Raw genomic sequence first — 18,674 nt, forward strand, 5'->3', positions numbered from 1 at the left:
GAAACACATGTAACCTAATGATAAAACATGCACATTAGGGAAAAGACTCAAATATTCTCAAGAGCAAAAGTACGGCACAGAATTAGCCAATGTGGTCTCCTCTCAGTTTCTCTATCTGAATCTAGGGACTTTACCAAAATCAGGTTTGCAGAGCAGAACAGGGGCTATTGATTTCTTTAGTGTATCATTAAAGTGCAGTGAAAACTCACATACTGCCTTTTTTTTTGTTTTTTCTGTCAGCCAGTTTTTGGTTAACTATTGCAATTCTTTTTATAGCATCATTTGGGTGACTGAGCTGATAAAGAGAGATTTTTTTCCTTTTTATATTCTTCTCTCTTTCAGTCACCCAAAAGTAACAAATAACACATTATTCATAAGGTAGATAAACCTAGAAAATTATGCAAAGAACTCAAGACCTCAGGTCCCTTGGAAGCCCTTGTGTGACCCTGAATGAATTATTCTCAGGAAACTCTGCATACCTTTCTGTTGAGTGGGAGACATGAAGCCCTCCATTTGCTGTGGCTGCAAAAGAGGAATAGCCAGGATGAGGCCCATAAACAGCTCTACAAGTCTAAATGCCATATCGATGCTTGACAGTAATTCTATCTTAACTTTGGTTAAGGCATTATTTCCCTTTTGTCTTCCGTATTGAGACTTAAAAAAAAAAATAAGAACCTAAGGGATTAGATGACAAGAAGCTCACAACGAGCTCAAGGGTCACTTGGCTGACAAAACAGCAAGTGCAAACATTGACTGTGGTCACACAGACAAGTCCACACCAGAGGATAATATCCCTTTAGCTGTGCCCCACACTGACCATGTCATACCCAGAGTCTTGATTTCAGTCCCTAGTATAAGAAAAATGAGGGGCAAAACAAGACGATGTTGGCACATATTTAACATTTTCAGAAACTACATTTCTTCTGTAAATACTTTAAGAAACCTGAAGCCATAGGGCTCTTCTCAAGTAGATGTGAGAAAACAAAATCTGGTCTTGGTATATGAATACAGCCAAAGTTTACCCAATGCTACTTTACTGTTACGAAATGTAAATGGCTCTCTGGATTTTATGAGTATAAAACTGATTTTAAAAACTACTAGCAAGGCTGAAGGTTTTTTGTAGGCATCATTGGATTAACCTGTTCTGGATAGGAAAGAAAGAAAGAAAGATTCAGTAGTGCCATAAAAGATCTTCACAGGAAGTCTGCATTCTTTCTTCTCTCTCACCCTCCTCGCAGACCTACCAAAACTGACCTCTTCTCCTTTCAGTCCCCTGAAACTTCAGAGAATTGCTCATTTCCACAGAATGGAAATGCCAGTCCCTCACTTACTCCACGTTGCTGCAGCATTTTACAGTGCTGCTTTCTTTCCTGTTACACACACACACTCACACACTCACATGCATTTTCCGAGGAATACATATTCATTCAACTGCCTGTGAAAGATCTCCTTTGGACGTCAATCATCCGTCATCTCTTAACTAATATGCCCCAACCCCCTCCACTGGTCACTTCCCCAAGGATCGGCCACCCTACTTGTTACTCAGTTCTGTCAATGCCTTGGTCCCAGGCTCTCAGCTGCTGAGGCCGTACACCTGCGGATCTTCATTTCTCCTCTTTTCCTCACTTCCTCCTTCATTCTTGACCAACAACTTCCACCAAACTCCCCATCTTTAGGTCTCTGTTCAGCTGCCCTATCCTCATCCTCCTGGCCTCAGTTTTACTCTGAGGCCCAGAGTCGGCCTGGGCCTGGGAGACAGTTACCTGACCTGCCCCCTGCTTTTCCTCACTCCACCCCCTCCCTCCCTCTCACTCTTGTCCACATCTCCAGAAACATACTTACACATGTGGACCACAAGATGTATTTTATTGCGTCAAACCTTGTAAAGAAGTCTCTATCTCTTACAGGTAGGGTCCCAATTCCAAAATATTTAACATATTAGAGTAGAAAATAGAATGCAATTTAAAGCCACCCTTGCCTTTTACTGGAGGAGTTCTTCCTAAAGAAAAAGATCCATACGTTAGAGGCCCTGCTTGGGTGTGGGGCTGCTATTCTTAAACCTACTGATGGCTCTGGGGTTCAGCTGGGTATCTCACATCTCAGGACCTGAGGATGGGAGCCACCTCTTGCCTTTCCCTGGCCAGGTGAGCACACGAATAGAGTTTTACACCTGATCTTGTTTCACCCTCAGAACAGCCCTATGATGGCGTTATAACATCGCCTGCCTTGTACAGCAGAGGCAACAGAGGTTGAGAGAGGAGATACAACTTCTCAGGGGGCACTGTTGGCAAGTGGAGAGGCTAGGGTTGGAACCAAAACTTTTGCCATAACCAGTGTGCTCTCCTGATCCCCAGGCCTCTTCTGGCTCCTGCAGAGAGCGGCTCTCTCGTGAGTGGAAGCTGTGTTTCCTACATTCGTCTACATCTTCTCCAGGCAGGGCTGGAATAACCTGGCCCTGAGTCCTTGAGTTATCCTTGTGGTTTTCGGGCTGACTCTCCCCATTCCATTTACACAGGCTTTCTCCACACGAGATACACTTTGATTAGGTTTCAGTTGACTAATTTGCAATGATTTTCCAGCCTTGCATTCTCTGAGATTACACATAGGTCACCTTGACAGGAATTCTGGGAGTCCACAAACTCTTCGGTGACACATTTAACAAGCAGTCTCCTGGTTGATTTCCATGGAGGCAGGACCACCCCAACCATGACATGGTGAGTTTTACCAGTGAATTTTCAGAGGGCAGCCCCATTTTGGGGAAAAGCATTTTCAGTGCTCTTTCCTTATCTCACCTAGAGTGTGATGGCTGAAGGATATATTTGATTGCTTTGGTATGCTAGTTAGTTATCTTATGCATTTTATTGCATACATGTATGTATAGCTTTCGTAGAAATTAGTTTAACTTCTCTAAGTCAATATTGCCTCATAGTTCATTTAAGATACTGTAAAAATAAAGAAAATAATAATAAAAATGATGACTAACACATTTTTGAGAACTAAATACCTGGCATATCTGCTAGACGAGCAAATTAATGCCAACTTAGCCAGCACTCCCCAGAGATAGGCATTCTTTTTTCTTTTTGGTTTTCTTTTTCTTTTCTTAAATCAAACAAGAGCCTGAAGCTCAGAGAGGCTAAATGATAGTCACTAAGTGACAAATACAGGATTTGACCATCCCAGTACATAATATGATATTACATAGAGGTCAATTATATTTTACATCCCGAAAACGAGGGTGCTGCCAGCATAAGTAGCCACAATTGTGTGTGTTCTGAGTGTATTACATGTACTACTTCATGATATTTTCACTAAAAATCTAGAAGGCAGATTTGCAAAGGAGATAAAACTGTTTCTCCTCCTTTTCCTCCTCCTTCTCCTCCTTCTCCTCCTTCTTCTTCTTAATGATGAAAACTCTACTTTTTGAAAATAATGCAGAGAATTTATTTATTTGTAAGTAGCTGAAAGTGTTGCCATGGATCTCAGAGCAGGACCAGGCGTGATAGAAATGACAAACACCGAGAGAAAGAACGGAAGGGGAATACAACATCACCAGGGTCATGTCAGAGTTGACCACACCTGCTGAAGGGTTCCAGCAAGTTCTGAGCCAAAGGAGGTTGTAACTAACGTCTCCCTGTGTGGCTCTGTTTTGACCCCCAGTGAGTTCTGTGGTGAAGTCACTTGCTCAAAGAGAGTATCATTTCACCACAGACTCAGGGAGGCCAGTTCTGAACTGACTCCCTTGTGGTCTGTATAAAGTCCTAAGTCCCTTCAACAATTTGGCCACATTCATCAAAATAGAAAAGTGGACGATTTAACAATTCTAAGCCAGAAATCTATGTGATAGCAATAATAACTTTAAAAATGAAAATAAAGTATGTCAAGACTCAAAAATGTTCATTGCAATATTTTTTTCTAAGAGTAAAACATCATTTACAAATAAAATGTTTATTATTGTCTGATAAACTGTAAGTTATGATACAACTACACTTTGCAGCCATTGAAATGGAAAGGAGGCATTCATGTTTATGCTTATTTAATGATGCCAAGTCAAAGCTCTTCAAGACGTAGTTCATGTAGAAAAACAAGCTGCAGATAACACATTTAATACAACCTCACATTTCGTAAAAACTGAATGAACTTGCATATTAATAAATATGGTATGTGCATAGGAAGATATTTATATGTAGATGTGCCCTATATGCCCCACTATTATCTCTAGGTATAAAATTTTACATGTTGGGTGGAAGTAAGAGGATCCGAAGTGATAGTGAGGAAGGAGCTTCCTTTTTATTTAATATTTCTGCAATATTTGAATTTTTTACAATAATAATAGGACATGTTTATTTTGTAATAAAAAACTCCTAAATTTTAAAAATCAGGAGAAATTATTCTCCCTGTGCATTGTTAAATATAGAAACCTCAGTTGGATGAATCAGAACTGAGAGCTGTAAGCAAACTTAAAGAGCAGACAAAAAGGTAAGCAGCTCCTCTAATTTGGTCCTGAGTAAGAACTACTGTTAGGTGAGTAATGCTACTTAGTGGCACGTAGGCACATTAAAATAGAAGCCAAAGTCTCACTGCATTCTTAAGTCAAATGATAATATTTTGGTATACAATAATTGCCCAAATCAAAATGTTGTATAAAATATACTAAAGAAATGCAAACTTTTAATCTTGATATTGACTTTGAGTTCTATCTATTTCTGATACTCACAATTTTGCAATTACCCAAAATGTGTAATTACTGTGCAACTACTGAAGCCCGCACACCTAGACCCCGTGCTCTGCAACAAGAGAAGCCACCACAATGAGAAGCCCGTGCATGGCAATGAAGAGTAGCCCCCAATCGCCGCAACTAGAGAAAGCCTGCATGCAGCAACAAAGACCCAACACAGCCAAAATAAATAAATAAACAAACAAACAAATAAATAAAAAAAAAATAAAAATAAAATAAAAACAATCCAAAACACAGTCATGGGATTGTTAGTGTAAACAAATCAGTATCAAGTTGCCCCAGGATATATGCTTTAAGTGACAATTTAAGGAATAAAACAGCAGAACATACCTAGCAAGGGGAGGGCATAGTTTTCTAGGAAGAGAGTATGGGGAGAAAGGAAAAAAAATCATTCATTCATTCACTCAGAAGTTAATGTATGAAGAACCTACTATTGCCAAGCATACTCTTTCCAACCCAAGGCTCTGGCTCTGACTACATTGCTAGATGCATGTGGAATTTGGGGACTGAGTGAGTAAAAACCCAGATAAACCCTTCCTAATCTCTACATGGAATAGCTCATAAATACATTCATGAATAAAAAATTGCCACCAGTTGAGATTGTACAATATTATTTTTTAAAATAAGAGATAGAGCCTTTCTTTTCTTTCAGGATTCAGAATTCCTGCCCCATTTAGGGCACTACCGAGTCTGAAGCATCCTCACTGCACTGAGTGTGGAGATCCCAGAGGTGGAGATTTTGGGGAAATCAAAGGAGGCCTGAGAGAGCAAAGAATATCCTACGTGAGGAAACAGCAAAACTCTAAACTCTTGGATGTAACCAGCATCTTCTTCCTAAAGGCAATTGTCTCATTAAGTCTCCAGGGAAAGGAGTGAAGGGCCCTTGTGAAGGTCAAGGTCCTGGGGCTGGATTAGACACGTCTTTACAAACAGAACAGCTCAAGACAAATGTTTAAAAAGATAACTTTTGGTCTTCCCTGGTGGCGCAGTGTTTAAGAATCCGCCTGCCAATGCAGGGGACATGGGTTTGAGCCCTGGTCCGGGAAGATCCCACATGCCGCAGAGCAACTAAGCCCGGCACCACAACTACTGAGCCTGCACTCTAGAGCCCATGCTCAGCAACGAGAGAAGCCGCCACAATGAGAAGCCTGTGCACCGCAACGAAGAGTAGCCCCCGCTCTCCGCAACTAGAGAAAAGCCTGCACACAGCAACAAAGACCCAACACAGACAAAAATAAAATAAATAATAAAATAAATAAAATTAAAAAAAAAAAAGATAACTTTGGGAGCAGCGTGATCACTTCTAACTACTCCTTGATAGCTGGGAGAAAATCAAGCTGCAGCAAAAAGTTGAGGTTAAATTTTGAGTAAATATTTCTGGTGAGATAATAAAAGGTGGGTAACAGCCAACAATGCAGCAAATATCAGTTAATTCTAGAATCACCATGGCCCAACGTACCAAAAGACAGAGAGGTAAAAAGGTATTTAACAGGAGTCATTCACCTATCTTTCACTCATGGCTTAACACCATTTATTAAACAATCTCTCTGTGGCAGAGAAGTAGATTCTAGGGCTAAAGAGTAGTTTGAAGCTCCAGGATTCCACATACTGAGAGAAAAAAAAAAAAATCCCTTAAATATCCTGCTTAAAAAAAAAAAGAACAATAAGTTTCCTTTTTTGGATGATCAGATAACCAGAATTTAAACTTTATACCATTTTCTCCTTCTGTTCTGTGCCATGTCGCTTTATACAAGGGTGAAGTAAGGGCAAGAGGCAAAGAACAGAGTTACTAAAACTCACATAAAAATGTCTGTACTTGCTTATGAATAAATAAAAGAATGTCCTGCTGTTAGAAAAGAGAGCTTCACCTTAGCTCTACGTGGTTGTCTGGATGAGAAAACTTTTCATCCGGGCCATGGGCCATCACGAAGAGGCACACTTTGGACCATCTCTCTGCCTTCTCCTTCTCACCACCCAACCATCCTTTTTATCCCTCTACAACCATCCTTTGTGTCCCATTTTGTACCCCTCTACCCAGATGACTGTTTCCACCCCTCACACAGCCCAACCCTCTCCTGTGCGATCCCCAGGCTTGGAGCTGCCGCCAGTTTTCTTTCTTGCTCTCAGCAGCCCATCCATCTGACGTGGTTAAATCAGAGAACACTTGACTGGGGGGATATCTATAGGCTGAATCATTATGTTGAAGAGAAGTTCCTTTGCAAACAATCATTTACTGTGAGATGATTGTTATTCATGACAAGTTTTCTCATTTCTTTTTTTTTTCTTCTTCCTGTTTAGTTCTTTAGCTGGGATGGAAACCCCAGGAGAAGTCAGCTCCATAGTACACCTGATCCACATCTCCCTGAGGCTTCTCTTTAGTATTCTAAGAAGGAATTGTGCCTTGGGTGTTCCTTGAATTACTTCTTTTTTCCTTCTTCCACTCACCTCCACTTCCGAGCTGCCTTACTTTCACCCATTACCCACAACATACTCATTTTCCCCATTTACTTGGGCTTCACTGAAATATATGACAGCAGGTGATTCAGTTACAGAGGTTAATTAAAACAGAATAAAATATTACCAATTATCAGCGTCTTGGAAGATAGCTGAGGCCCTCAGAGCAACCTGACTTAGCAGAAAGCAACATGCACAGTGCAGTGACGTGATCTGAGATGCCCTGGGAGGGGTCCCTTTGGCATCCTCACCAGCTGCCGTAACCCAAATGCCAACTTAGCAGCTCGCTGGATGTAGTCAGCAGGGCATCTTTGGATTCAGCTGGAATTCCAACTCTACCCCCTTAGTCATGTGACCTTATCCAAGCCACTTAGCATCTCAGGGCCTCAGGTTCCTTTTCTGGGGAAAGGAGTTAATAAAACCAACCTCAGGGGTTGTTGGGATAATGATATGAGATATAGTATATACAATACTAAGAACACTTCAGCATACGGTACTTAACTTTTTTTCCCCATTTTTTTCATTTTGTAATTTAATTTTACTTTTTTTCATGATATTTAACTTGAAAAATTTATTGGAGTATAGTTGATTTACAATGTTGTGTTAGTTTCAGTTGTAAAGCAAAGTGATTCAGATATATATATGTGTATATATATATTCTTCTTTAGATTCTTTTCCATTATAGGTTATTACAGAGTATTGAGTAGAGTTCCCTGTACTATACAGTAAGTCCTTGTTGATTATCTATTTTATGTAGTGTGTATATGTTAATATAGTAGTAGTAGTGTGTATATGTTAATAGTAGTGTGTATATGTTAATCCCAGACTCCCAATTTATCCCTCCCCACCACCTTTCCCCTTTGGTAACCATGAGTTTGTTATTTATGTCTGTGAATGTTTCTGCTTTATAAATAAGTTCATTTGTATCACTTTTTTAGATGCCACATATAAGCGACATCATAGGATATTTGTCTTTCTCTGATACTTAACATTTTTAAGAGACAATATTATCTAGGAGTCGTCATATATCAAACTGCTATCTACTAAATGCTATACCAGCCCACATCAGTATTCTGACTAACTTTACCAAGAGCAGAAACTTAAGGGAAGTTTATAAGGTAAATATGTTTGAGCTTTCTTAGAAGCACCTGGACACCAAAAGGGGCATGCTTGTCGGAAACAAAAGTTTGAAATGTATGAAAAGCCAGCTGGACCACATGTTATCTAAGAATCAGGTTGGAAGAATGTTAAAGAATATGACCATTTCATAGTAGTGCCAGCTTTTGTGCTTTACCTTTCTGTAGTAAATAATAGAATTGAATATTTACATAATGAATGCATTTCCACAAGGTTCTGCTGTGTTTCACTCTGAATGTATGTTCTATGTCCACAACCCCTGTTACAGACAAAGCAAAGCTCTCTCATTGTTATTTCACATACAAGAAGCTTCGTGATCTGGATTTGACCTTCTCCCCTGCCTACATCTCCTGTAAGTTCCCCACATGAAAACTGTGCAAAAACTACACCAAGATACTTATATTTTGGGGAAGTAGTGATTTTTATATTATTTCACATTTCTGTGTCTGAATACATGGCAGCACCTACCTGTACTACACTAACTTTAGCTCACTTCTTTTGATCCTTCAGAACTTAACTACACTTTTCCTTGAAATCGAACTATCCCAGCCCATGGGCACCCCAGGTTGACACATGTGTGCTTCTGTCTATAACCGAAGTCATCACGCTGTTACATTTACTGCTAAATAACTAGCCTTTTCTTTTCCACTGTCCTGCGAGTTCCTCAAGGGCAGGGATTGTAATGCCCTTGACTTTTTCTGCACAGCAGACTGCCTGACGGCACAGAGTAGGCACTCATTAGACATGTGATATATGAGTAAATGTCAGCTGGAATAGTATGTACAGTTGCCTCTATAATAAATTATTTTCCAGAATCGTTTATGACAGGTTATGACTTGTCCTAAGACAGTGAAATCTAGAAGAGTTAAATCAGAATCTGCTCCCTCATGAGAATGATAGAAGGAAATTCCTGATCTCACCTGGATTGGTAAAGTGAATCAGAAAACTGATTTCAGGCTTGTATAGTATTTAGTAGATAGCAGTTTACTATATTGCAACTCCTAGAAAACATTGTCACTTAACAATGTTACCTATCATATACTGAAATGTTCTTAGTATTTTATATACTATACCCTGTATAATATATATATATGAGATATCAACATAACTCTAGGACAGCCAAGGGTAAAGTGGGCATCTTTACAAAGGGAAGTTCAAATCATTTCTCTTGATCCTTCGTAGGTTGATTGTTGAACAAAATCTACATCTAAAATTAAAATGTCCATGTCCTAATCAAGGTTGCTGGTCACAGAAAGTGGCACATGATGAGGCTTTTCCCCTGGCTCTAAAGGAAGAGGAAAGGCTTATGAAATATGCAATAACCCATGTTGGAAGAGGTATGATGGTACCAGAGTTGAGGAAAAGTTTCTCTGAGCACAACCTCGAAGATGAAGTCAATAGGAGGGGTTCAAAGGTTAGTGAACGAGTAAGACGGTCAAAGGGGGGAGAGGCTGGAATCAGAGTAGAAGAGATGATCAGTGGGAAGTCTTGGAGAAGAGAGAGTAGCAGCATTTCAATATGATGGTCTAATTTTCCACTTTTAAGTGATGTGATGTGATTCTCCAGCACTGCTCCTCAGTGTTCCTTAAATTAAGCCCAGGCATGGTCATTTGTACTCTAGGAAGGGAAGGCACTGAGGCAGCATTCGGTATGGAAAGAGTTTCATCAAAGGAAAGGAAACAGTGAGCAAAGATCAAGAATGCAGCCAAAAAGCGAGTGAGAATTGAAGGCACTTAGGAGAAATACTTCCCCTTCTCAATAACTCTTTATATTCTACCCCCCTTACCAACTTCTCTGATTATACAGAATAAAATGAACATGTTTCCATGTAAGTCTATAAATCTATGGATTTCTAATGTCAGCATAGTGAAGGGAAATTAAAAAATCAAAATAAACTGAGCAAATCTAAGCTGCTGGTTGCAGAGGATTTTGACTATGTTTTCCTGGCCACACAACCATTTAGACTTCCCACACATCTCTCAAGCTTGTACATGCCATTTTGGGATCCTTCCTCCTCCTCAAAGGTCTTCTACATTCATCTATTCAGCTAACTACCATCATCTTCTACTCTACAAAGAGTAGGTCTTCAGGGATATAATGTTAAAAAAGGCACAGTCTCCAAACAGAACAAGAGTTATTTTTGGTTTGTAGGCCTCCAAGATGTGATAGAGGGCTCTGCAGGGTAGAGTGGGAGCCCACAGAATGGAGAAGTCCAGTCAACTGCATCTGATTTGACCCCTGTGAAGATCGTGATGTTAGGAGAAAGGACCTGAGGTAGAAGATAGCTGGGCCCCTGGTCTGAGCAGCTGGGGAGCTTGTCAAACAGAGTAAATTGGAGCTCTGTTTTCCCTAACACTCCAAGGACAAAGTTAACGGCAGGAGCTGAGCTCTCCTGGAGTAAAGAGATAGGAGGGCCACATCTATCACTCCTGAGGTCAAGGAGACCTCCCCGACAGCACATGTGCAGGAAGGCTCCTCTGGGGTCAAAAAGGGAGGGGGCGCCATCCCATAGTAAGTGTTGTCAAAGCTCCCAAAGGCCTCCACGCTGGAATCCATCTTGGCAAAAAGATGTGCACGCATATTGGGAAGGGCCCTAAGACAGGTCGGATGTGGGAAAAGAAGCAAAATAATTGGCCAGAGGAGAACAAAGACCCGGAAGAACTGCCTCTACATAAATGACTTAATCACGTTGTTACTGTGGTCCTCCTCATTAGGGAGAAGGCCCACACTCTTTCTCCCTGGGTGTGTATTCCTGTTTTGCTTCTGTCTAAATAAACTGCTTCCCTGTGTGCTCTCCCACATGTTGGGCTGTGTTTCTAAGAATAAACTTTGTACCTGTTTCTGCAGTTTTTGCCTCCTTGAAACAGTCTTGCTTTCCAACGAGGGCAAGAGTCAGGCCAATGTTGCTCCTAGTCTCTAGCCCCTGCTGGACTGGTGGCTAGGATTCCTAGCTTTCATCCAGGCTACTCAGGTTCAATTCCTAGGCAGGGAACTAAGATCCTGCTTCAAGACTGCTCACTGCTGTCTCTCTGAGATCAGACTCAGGTCACATGACTTGGGGCCCAAGCAGCCCTACAACATTCTGAAGCTGTGGTCCATCTAATGTAACCTGATGGATTCATGTTCTTGGTCCTTTCCTCACTGAACTGAGGTTTCAAGTGGACCTAAAATTTTATTTGAAACATTCCTGCTGTTATCAATTTAAACAGTGAAGGGAAAGTACTTAAAAGCCATTTCCACTAGGTTGACAGCAGGTTGACAGAGGAACTCTTAACTATACTTGAGCAGCATTTGATGAAGCAAGTACAACTACAAAGCCAAAACCAAAGAATGTCTTAAATTCAGTCAAAACCAAAGTGGGTTTGGAAATGTTCTATGCATATTTTCATAATCAATACAGTAAAAAAAAAAAAGCAGTTGACCTGGAGGGCAAAGGAAAACTACATGTGATGGCCATGAGAACTAAAACTAAACTTTATCTACAAAAGTAACTTGCTGTGGGGGAGGAAGAGAGAGTCTGGCCTCAGCTATACCTGAATTCAAATTCTGGATCTGCCTCTTAATAGACCTGTGTGATCTTGAGAAAAGTATTTAACCTCTCTGTAATCTACATTCCTCTACCTTAAGATGCAAAAGTGAGAAAACTATGAAAGATTAATAGGTTTGTTTTCTCTGTCAAATTTATGTTTACCAAAGGAGAAAGGGGAGGGGAGGGATAAATTAGGAGGTTGGGATTAACATATGCACACTACTATATATAAAATAGACAATCAACTAGGACCTATTGTATAGCACAGGGAACTCTACTCAATATTCTATAATAACCTAAATGGGAAAAGAACCTGAAAAACAATAGATATATGTATATGTATAACTGCATCACTTTGCTGTACACCTGAAAGTAACACAACATTGTAAACAAGTATACTCCAATACAAAATTTTTTAAAAAATCATAAAAAAGGACCTACTGTATAACACAGGGAATATATGATCATTACAAGATATATGCTTATAGATTATTACAAGATATATGCTTAATATCTTGTAATAATCTATAAGGGAAAAGAAACTGAAAAAATTATATATATATATATATATATATATATATATATATACACACACACACACACACACACATATACATACACACACACACACACATATATATATCACTGTGCTGTACACCTGAAACTAACATATTGTAAATCAACTATGCTTCAATAAAAAATACAAAAAAATACAAAAAAAGAATTAATAGCTTGTTATGAGGACTAAATAGGTGTTTAATAAATATAAATTTTCTTTTCTCTATTTTTAGTGGCAGTAATAGGGCAGGCCAGTGACAGGATCATCAGTGGGACAATGGGAGAAGAAAGAAACAGTCTGTATAATTACACATCCCTACCTCCCACACCTTCTCCCAAAGCCTATATTCTACACATTACAGACATGCTGACTAAATCGCAAAGCTAAATATTACATTTCATTCTCCTGTTGAAAATGGAATGTTCAGAATATAAAGAGGTGATGGTGTGGCAACAGGCTTTACGTTACAAACTTCAGCAATAGCCCTGAAAGTACGAGGACTAGAAATTCCCAAAGTTAAAGCAATCACCGTTATTCAGGAGCCCTAGTTCATACTGAATCTCTCATCCATGCTCTTTTATCTTAGGGGACATTTTATGCATCCCTTCGTGGGCTTCCTCCAAGAGTGCAGAGGGATCAGGACGCCCATTACCATTCGTCTTTGTCAGCGTCACAATTGCAAAAGTGTCGAATGTCCAGGCAGCTCTCGTCTAGGCCACAGTCACACTGCTGAACTCCGGGAGGGGCGCCTCCCCAGTAGGGGTGTCTTTCATTGGACCGTCCGATCCACCAGGTCAATGGGGTTCCATCTGAAAGACAAGATGCTTCACAAGTCAGAGTGGAGCAAGCCTGAAAGAGCACAGAGGACGTCACAAAAGCTGAGATGAAAATGTCTCGAAGGATATATATACATTGTACGTATGTATGCACATATATATACACATATGTTCATACATACGTGCAATGTATATATATCCCTCCCTCCCTCCCTTCTTTCCTTCCTCTTTTCCCTTCTGTTCTCCTTCCCTTCTGTTCTCTCTTTCTTTCTTTCCTTTTTTCTTTCTTTCTTCCTTCCTTCCTTTCTTTCTTTATCCTTCTTTCTTTCTCTTTCTTCCTTCCTTCCTCCCTCCCTTCCTTCCTTCCTTTTCTTTCTCTCTCTCTATCTCTCTCTCTATATATATACACACAGAGAGAGATATCTATATACATGTGCTCATATAAACAACACTTTCATGAAAAGCATTTCTATAATAGAATATTGATTAATCACAATGTTTAGACTCAGGGTCACAAGCTCACATGCTAACCAAATCAGGCAGGCATCACAATTGAGTAAACTGGGCTAGATCTTAGACCAAAAATATTGAATATATAGATACAAAAATTAATTTCCTTTTAAAACTACAAAAGGATAAATAGTAGCATGAAGGCCAATATTAGCCCGACCTTAGTTCTCAGTTTCTGGTAGACTGTGGGGAAGGGTGGACACGAAGGTGAGGGGGAGAGTGTTGGCTCAGAGGAGAGGGTGGCCCTATCTTACCCCACACTGATTTCTGTCATGACAAAGATTAACGCCAGGGTTACCATATCTTTTGAATTTTTTAAAGAGAAGTCACAATATTTGAAGTTCAAAGATTTGGACAAAAGAAATATTATGAAGGTCAATACTGCATAGGTCAATGAAATGTATGTCATATTTAACCCATACAAAGCTAGGATGCAACCTCTAATTTCTGGTTTATGTAGTTAACAGAAAACTATTTTTGAGTCTTGTCCTTGTCAATTTTCAATTTTTTTTCTTTGCAAAGTTTAGTTTAGTAAAATCTGTTGAAGTTATCTTGTATAATTGGGAATATTTAAGTAGATAAAAATTATTATCCAGAAGATGATAAGATATCCAAAACAACAGATGTAGGCAGAGATAGAGGTGTTATACACCCTTAGGCTGAATGGGGTTAGGCCTAGGTCCTCTTTGGAAACCACTGGTCTGTTTCTGTTTGGCATACAACAGGCATTTAATATGTGTTTATTTTTTAAAAATGAAAGAAATAGTGATTGAGAGCCATTTTTCATGATTTATCATTTTAAAGTAGAACAGTAACTTTTGTCTGAGGATGGCACTAGGTTGGAATTCTGCCTAGTCAAGATTTGACTTCATATACGACTCCTGATGTACAAACATATAATTTACAAATTATTCATGTATACAAATAGCAACAACTTTCTCTGAATTGCATTCATTACTAACGTCCTTATGGAAGTCACTGAGGCAAGTAGGAAGGCAGTGACAATCTGGGTTTTCCAAGAACCTGTAAGTAATGAGAAGAAGATAAAACAAATACTAAGAAACGCAAAAGTATCTTAGGGGTGCTGAGTCAGGGGGCAGACAGCCTGGAGGACTATACTCACCCCAAAATACTACTCTTCACACTGTCTAAAATGTTTCAAGTCCCTTTACTAGCTTTTAAGTTAGAATCCCAGTTAGAGATGTCTGTTAACTAGTATCTTCTTTTTAAAGAATAATTCTAAACGGTACAAATCCATTTAACCTATTTCCAAACAGCTATAAATCATTGGACGCTAGTTCAAATGAATTGCTTTCTTTCTAACCGCTAGTTCAGATAAGCCATACTCAAGTGGCCTCGAGGTCTGGTGGGTTTACTTAGAACAAAAAGCACTTTCAGGACCGAGGTAAGCTTAGGTGGATCGTCCCAGCGTGAGTCCAGGTAACACAAGGGTAAAACACTGTGTGTTCAGGTGTTTGCTAATGTTGGCTTTGGGCACAAGATATGGGAAGAAATCTCTCGACTTCTCCCTCCTGGCACTGCCCAGACCTCTCCTCCATAATCGAGGCTCCTGATCACATGGTGAAATTCAATGTCATCATGAATTACTTTTGTTTATAAGCCAAATCAACGTTGTGATCTTATTAATAGCATTATTATCAATGGTCTCAATTCTGAACAACCAATTTGTGTACACTCTGGTGCAAATGTTGCCTTCTAGTAGTTTTACCCATTCTTATTTGGTGCCTTCAATCCCTTAGAAGTGCCACTAGCCGCTCAAGACTTTGTTTTTTTTTTTTAATCTACCAGTGCCTTGTATCACTGAGGCTTGGGGTTCCCTTCTCATGTCTGACAATTAGTATAAAAGTTGCAAACTGTTTTGACTCACTGAATATCAATGAGCAAGAAGAAAGAAAAGGAAATATAGAGAATAGAGAAGAAACACACACATATATTTGAGAGCAGGAGGGTCACAGCAGAATTTTCCTCTTAGATGTCCCAGGTTTGTGTTTATTCCCCCGCGGAGTATGAGCTGAAACATACCAAATGAAGAAACTGAGGATCAAAAAGCGTGACTGATTTGCTTTCATTCATGACTCTAATGATGTAGTCAGGAAGAGAGAATCGGCACCCTTTCTCCAAATTTTGGCCACTGGAGAAATTGGATTTACTGCATGTGTTTATAGTGGGCTCATGGGAGTAGTAAATATCCCCGCCCCAATGATGTCTTGGTCTTGCTACTTGCTTTCCCCGCTGGAACACGGACTGAAACGATGGCATGTCAGCTCAGTCTAGACCTTAAGAGGCATGCATGTTTCCACTGCTCCTGGGGAGCAACTCTGACACCACCGGAGAACACAATCCAGATGGTCACAGCCTCTCCTGGTGGACCTCAGGATGTGGCACACGGAGCACAGCCATCCTGCCTGGCGCTCAGACCTGTGAGCATAAGTCCTGAACACTGTATGCCACTGAGCTTTGGCAACCGGAAGTATAGCATTATTGTGGCAATCACTGATAAAACATAAATCACATATCAACCACATACAAAAATTCTGTAGGGATTCTAAGGAAGTAAAACACAATGATCACGGACAGTCCAGCTTTCAACTGCAGTTTGGTTGGAAACATAAATAAAGAGACATATCGGTGAATGAGGAAAATGAAGAGAAATGTCAATTCTGTTTGGCCCAACTAATTATCTATCTTTTGGCCCATAAATGTAAGCAGTTAGAGCAGACATTTTAGCAGTCCCTTAGGAAGACCCTTCGTTACTCCCGCATATCCCTTTACTTGAACCCAATCTGGGTTCACTCTGAGTCCGTCCCAACTCAAGTCCCAATTATTGGCAGGGTAACCTGGTGCTTGGATCTTCCTGAAATTTACAGAGCAGTTTCCCCAGTGCTCATGGTACTGGCTTAGCTCTTCTTGGCTCAGTGCTCTCACCCATGTATTCCTTTAGACATTCTGCATAGAACTTTGGAGAAACTATTCCCATGGCTGGTCATTGACTGTCACCTGTCACAGCCTCCACCTATAGGTGATGCAAGATTCAAAGCCATATATATATATATATATATATATATATATATATATATATATATATACACACACACACACACACACACACACATACATACACACATACACACATATGTATATATAGGATTTATAAAACCTATACATGCATACATATATGTATATGTATGATTTATAAAACAATGTGATTAAATGAAATGATATAATTATCAGTGTATATTATATTATATATATACATATATATAATCATTCCATTCAATTATTGCTTAATTCTATGTGTGTGAAGGTCACGGGGAGATATCCTAGTTATATAAATTTTAATAGACTATCACTGCCCCAAGGGAATTCATAACATTTAAGGAAGAAGGACATATACACAGCTAAAAGAAATGTAAGTCAGAATGAGATTAGGGTCAAAATATAGAAGTTAATAAAATGCTAGGAAAGTCCAGAAGAAGAAACTATGAACTTTTTGTCCAAGATTCCTGAGAAATGGTTTATGGAAATCATTTTAATTTCATGGAAATGGTGACATTTGACTGGAGGCTTTGTGTTGAGAAGGACTTCAGCAAATAGTGCCACCAGGGAAAAGGGTGCAAGTAAGAGGCACAAGGAAAAGGGATCTGATTTTCACTACAGCATCGCTAGGAAGCAACGGTTTGAAATAATGAGATTTCTGCACATTCTAAAGATATCTTATCTCATTGACTGTAGTTAAGCATTTTGAGCTTAAAAATAAGAGGAAGGAGCCACCCAAGTTGTAAGGACAAATAATTACAGATGACTGCACCCAAAGGTTTCATTGTATGATCAAAACACAAATCATCAAGATGCTGGTTTAGGAAAGAAGATTCTGGAAACCAAAGAAAGTATTTTACATTCTCTTTCTTTCTAAATAGAATGTAATTTCTAAGGAAAGGTTTAGACAACAAGAAAAACAAGCTCTTCCATATCACAAAATAATGTTAGACATTCATCAAAGTCAATCTTGGTCTGACTGCATGTTGATTAGGATCATTAAATCAGAACATATGTCTAATAGCATGATTAAGAGCTAGTCAGTGACATTAGGAATTAACATTTTTATAATGTTGTTCAACATTCTCTTCTCCCTGCCTATTTAACTGAAGTGAGCCCAAAAAGGAGGGGGTTGCATAAAAGATTAATGATACCGCCTCTCGAAACAAATGATAAAAATCACTTTGATGAGGTCATTTCAACCTGTACTGAACAAACCTTGCTAGAATGTACCACAGGGATCCTTCATGGTTAGGCAAAGAGGTAGACAAAATGATTAACTTAAATGATTGTATTTGCAGTGTTTTAATTTTTTGCAGGATAATATAATAATGCTTTGCATTTTGATAGTATATTTTATTGGAAGAGCTGCAATGAAGAATCCTAGCAAGGTTAAATGACTTGTTCAAAGTCACACAGTCGCTGAAGGCAAATCTGGACTCAAGGCTCTGGGTCCCTGAAGCCCTTATGTCCTCAACACCCACCTTCCCAAAGACTCAAAGACTTTCTGACTTTTTAATGTGCCCAAAACATATAGAGATAATGTGAGCCTTGCAGGTAAAAATGACCAGCTACAGAAAATGACAATTATTACAAATTTGTGGGAACTGATAATACTAAATGAACACTGTAGTACGGGAATAAGACCTTTAGTTTATTCCACAATTTCTCTGAGAGGACAGACTTGAAAGCAGTAGTTTCCAGATGTGGGGTGACAAGAATGGAGGGGGATTCCTGTAACCACATCAAACTAATGTGAGAAGAAAGAAACTTTCATTGTGTTAAAACCCATGGACTCGGAGTGGGGCTTATTTATTACCAGAGTATAGCTATAGTATAGTTAACCTATACTGATTAATATAGTAAACAATTAATGAATGGGAAACAAATCTAGAAAAGTAAAATACCTAATGTCTA

The 18,674-nt window shown here is 39.3% G+C and overlaps 1 protein-coding gene across 1 annotated transcript in view; it reads right to left on the minus strand.

The window, feature by feature from the left end:
• CNTNAP5 (contactin associated protein family member 5) overlaps positions 1 to 18,674 on the minus strand; it is an 829,028-nt gene that overhangs the window by 108,458 nt on the left and 701,896 nt on the right. Inside the window, exon 14 of the mRNA XM_036857137.1 lies at positions 13,067 to 13,223. Coding sequence (XP_036713032.1) covers positions 13,067 to 13,223 — 157 coding nt within the window. The remainder of the gene's footprint in view (positions 1 to 13,066; positions 13,224 to 18,674) is intronic.

Source organism: Balaenoptera musculus, chromosome 7 (genome assembly GCF_009873245.2).
Source record: "Balaenoptera musculus isolate JJ_BM4_2016_0621 chromosome 7, mBalMus1.pri.v3, whole genome shotgun sequence".
In the NCBI taxonomy this organism is placed as follows: Eukaryota; Metazoa; Chordata; class Mammalia; order Artiodactyla; family Balaenopteridae; genus Balaenoptera; species Balaenoptera musculus.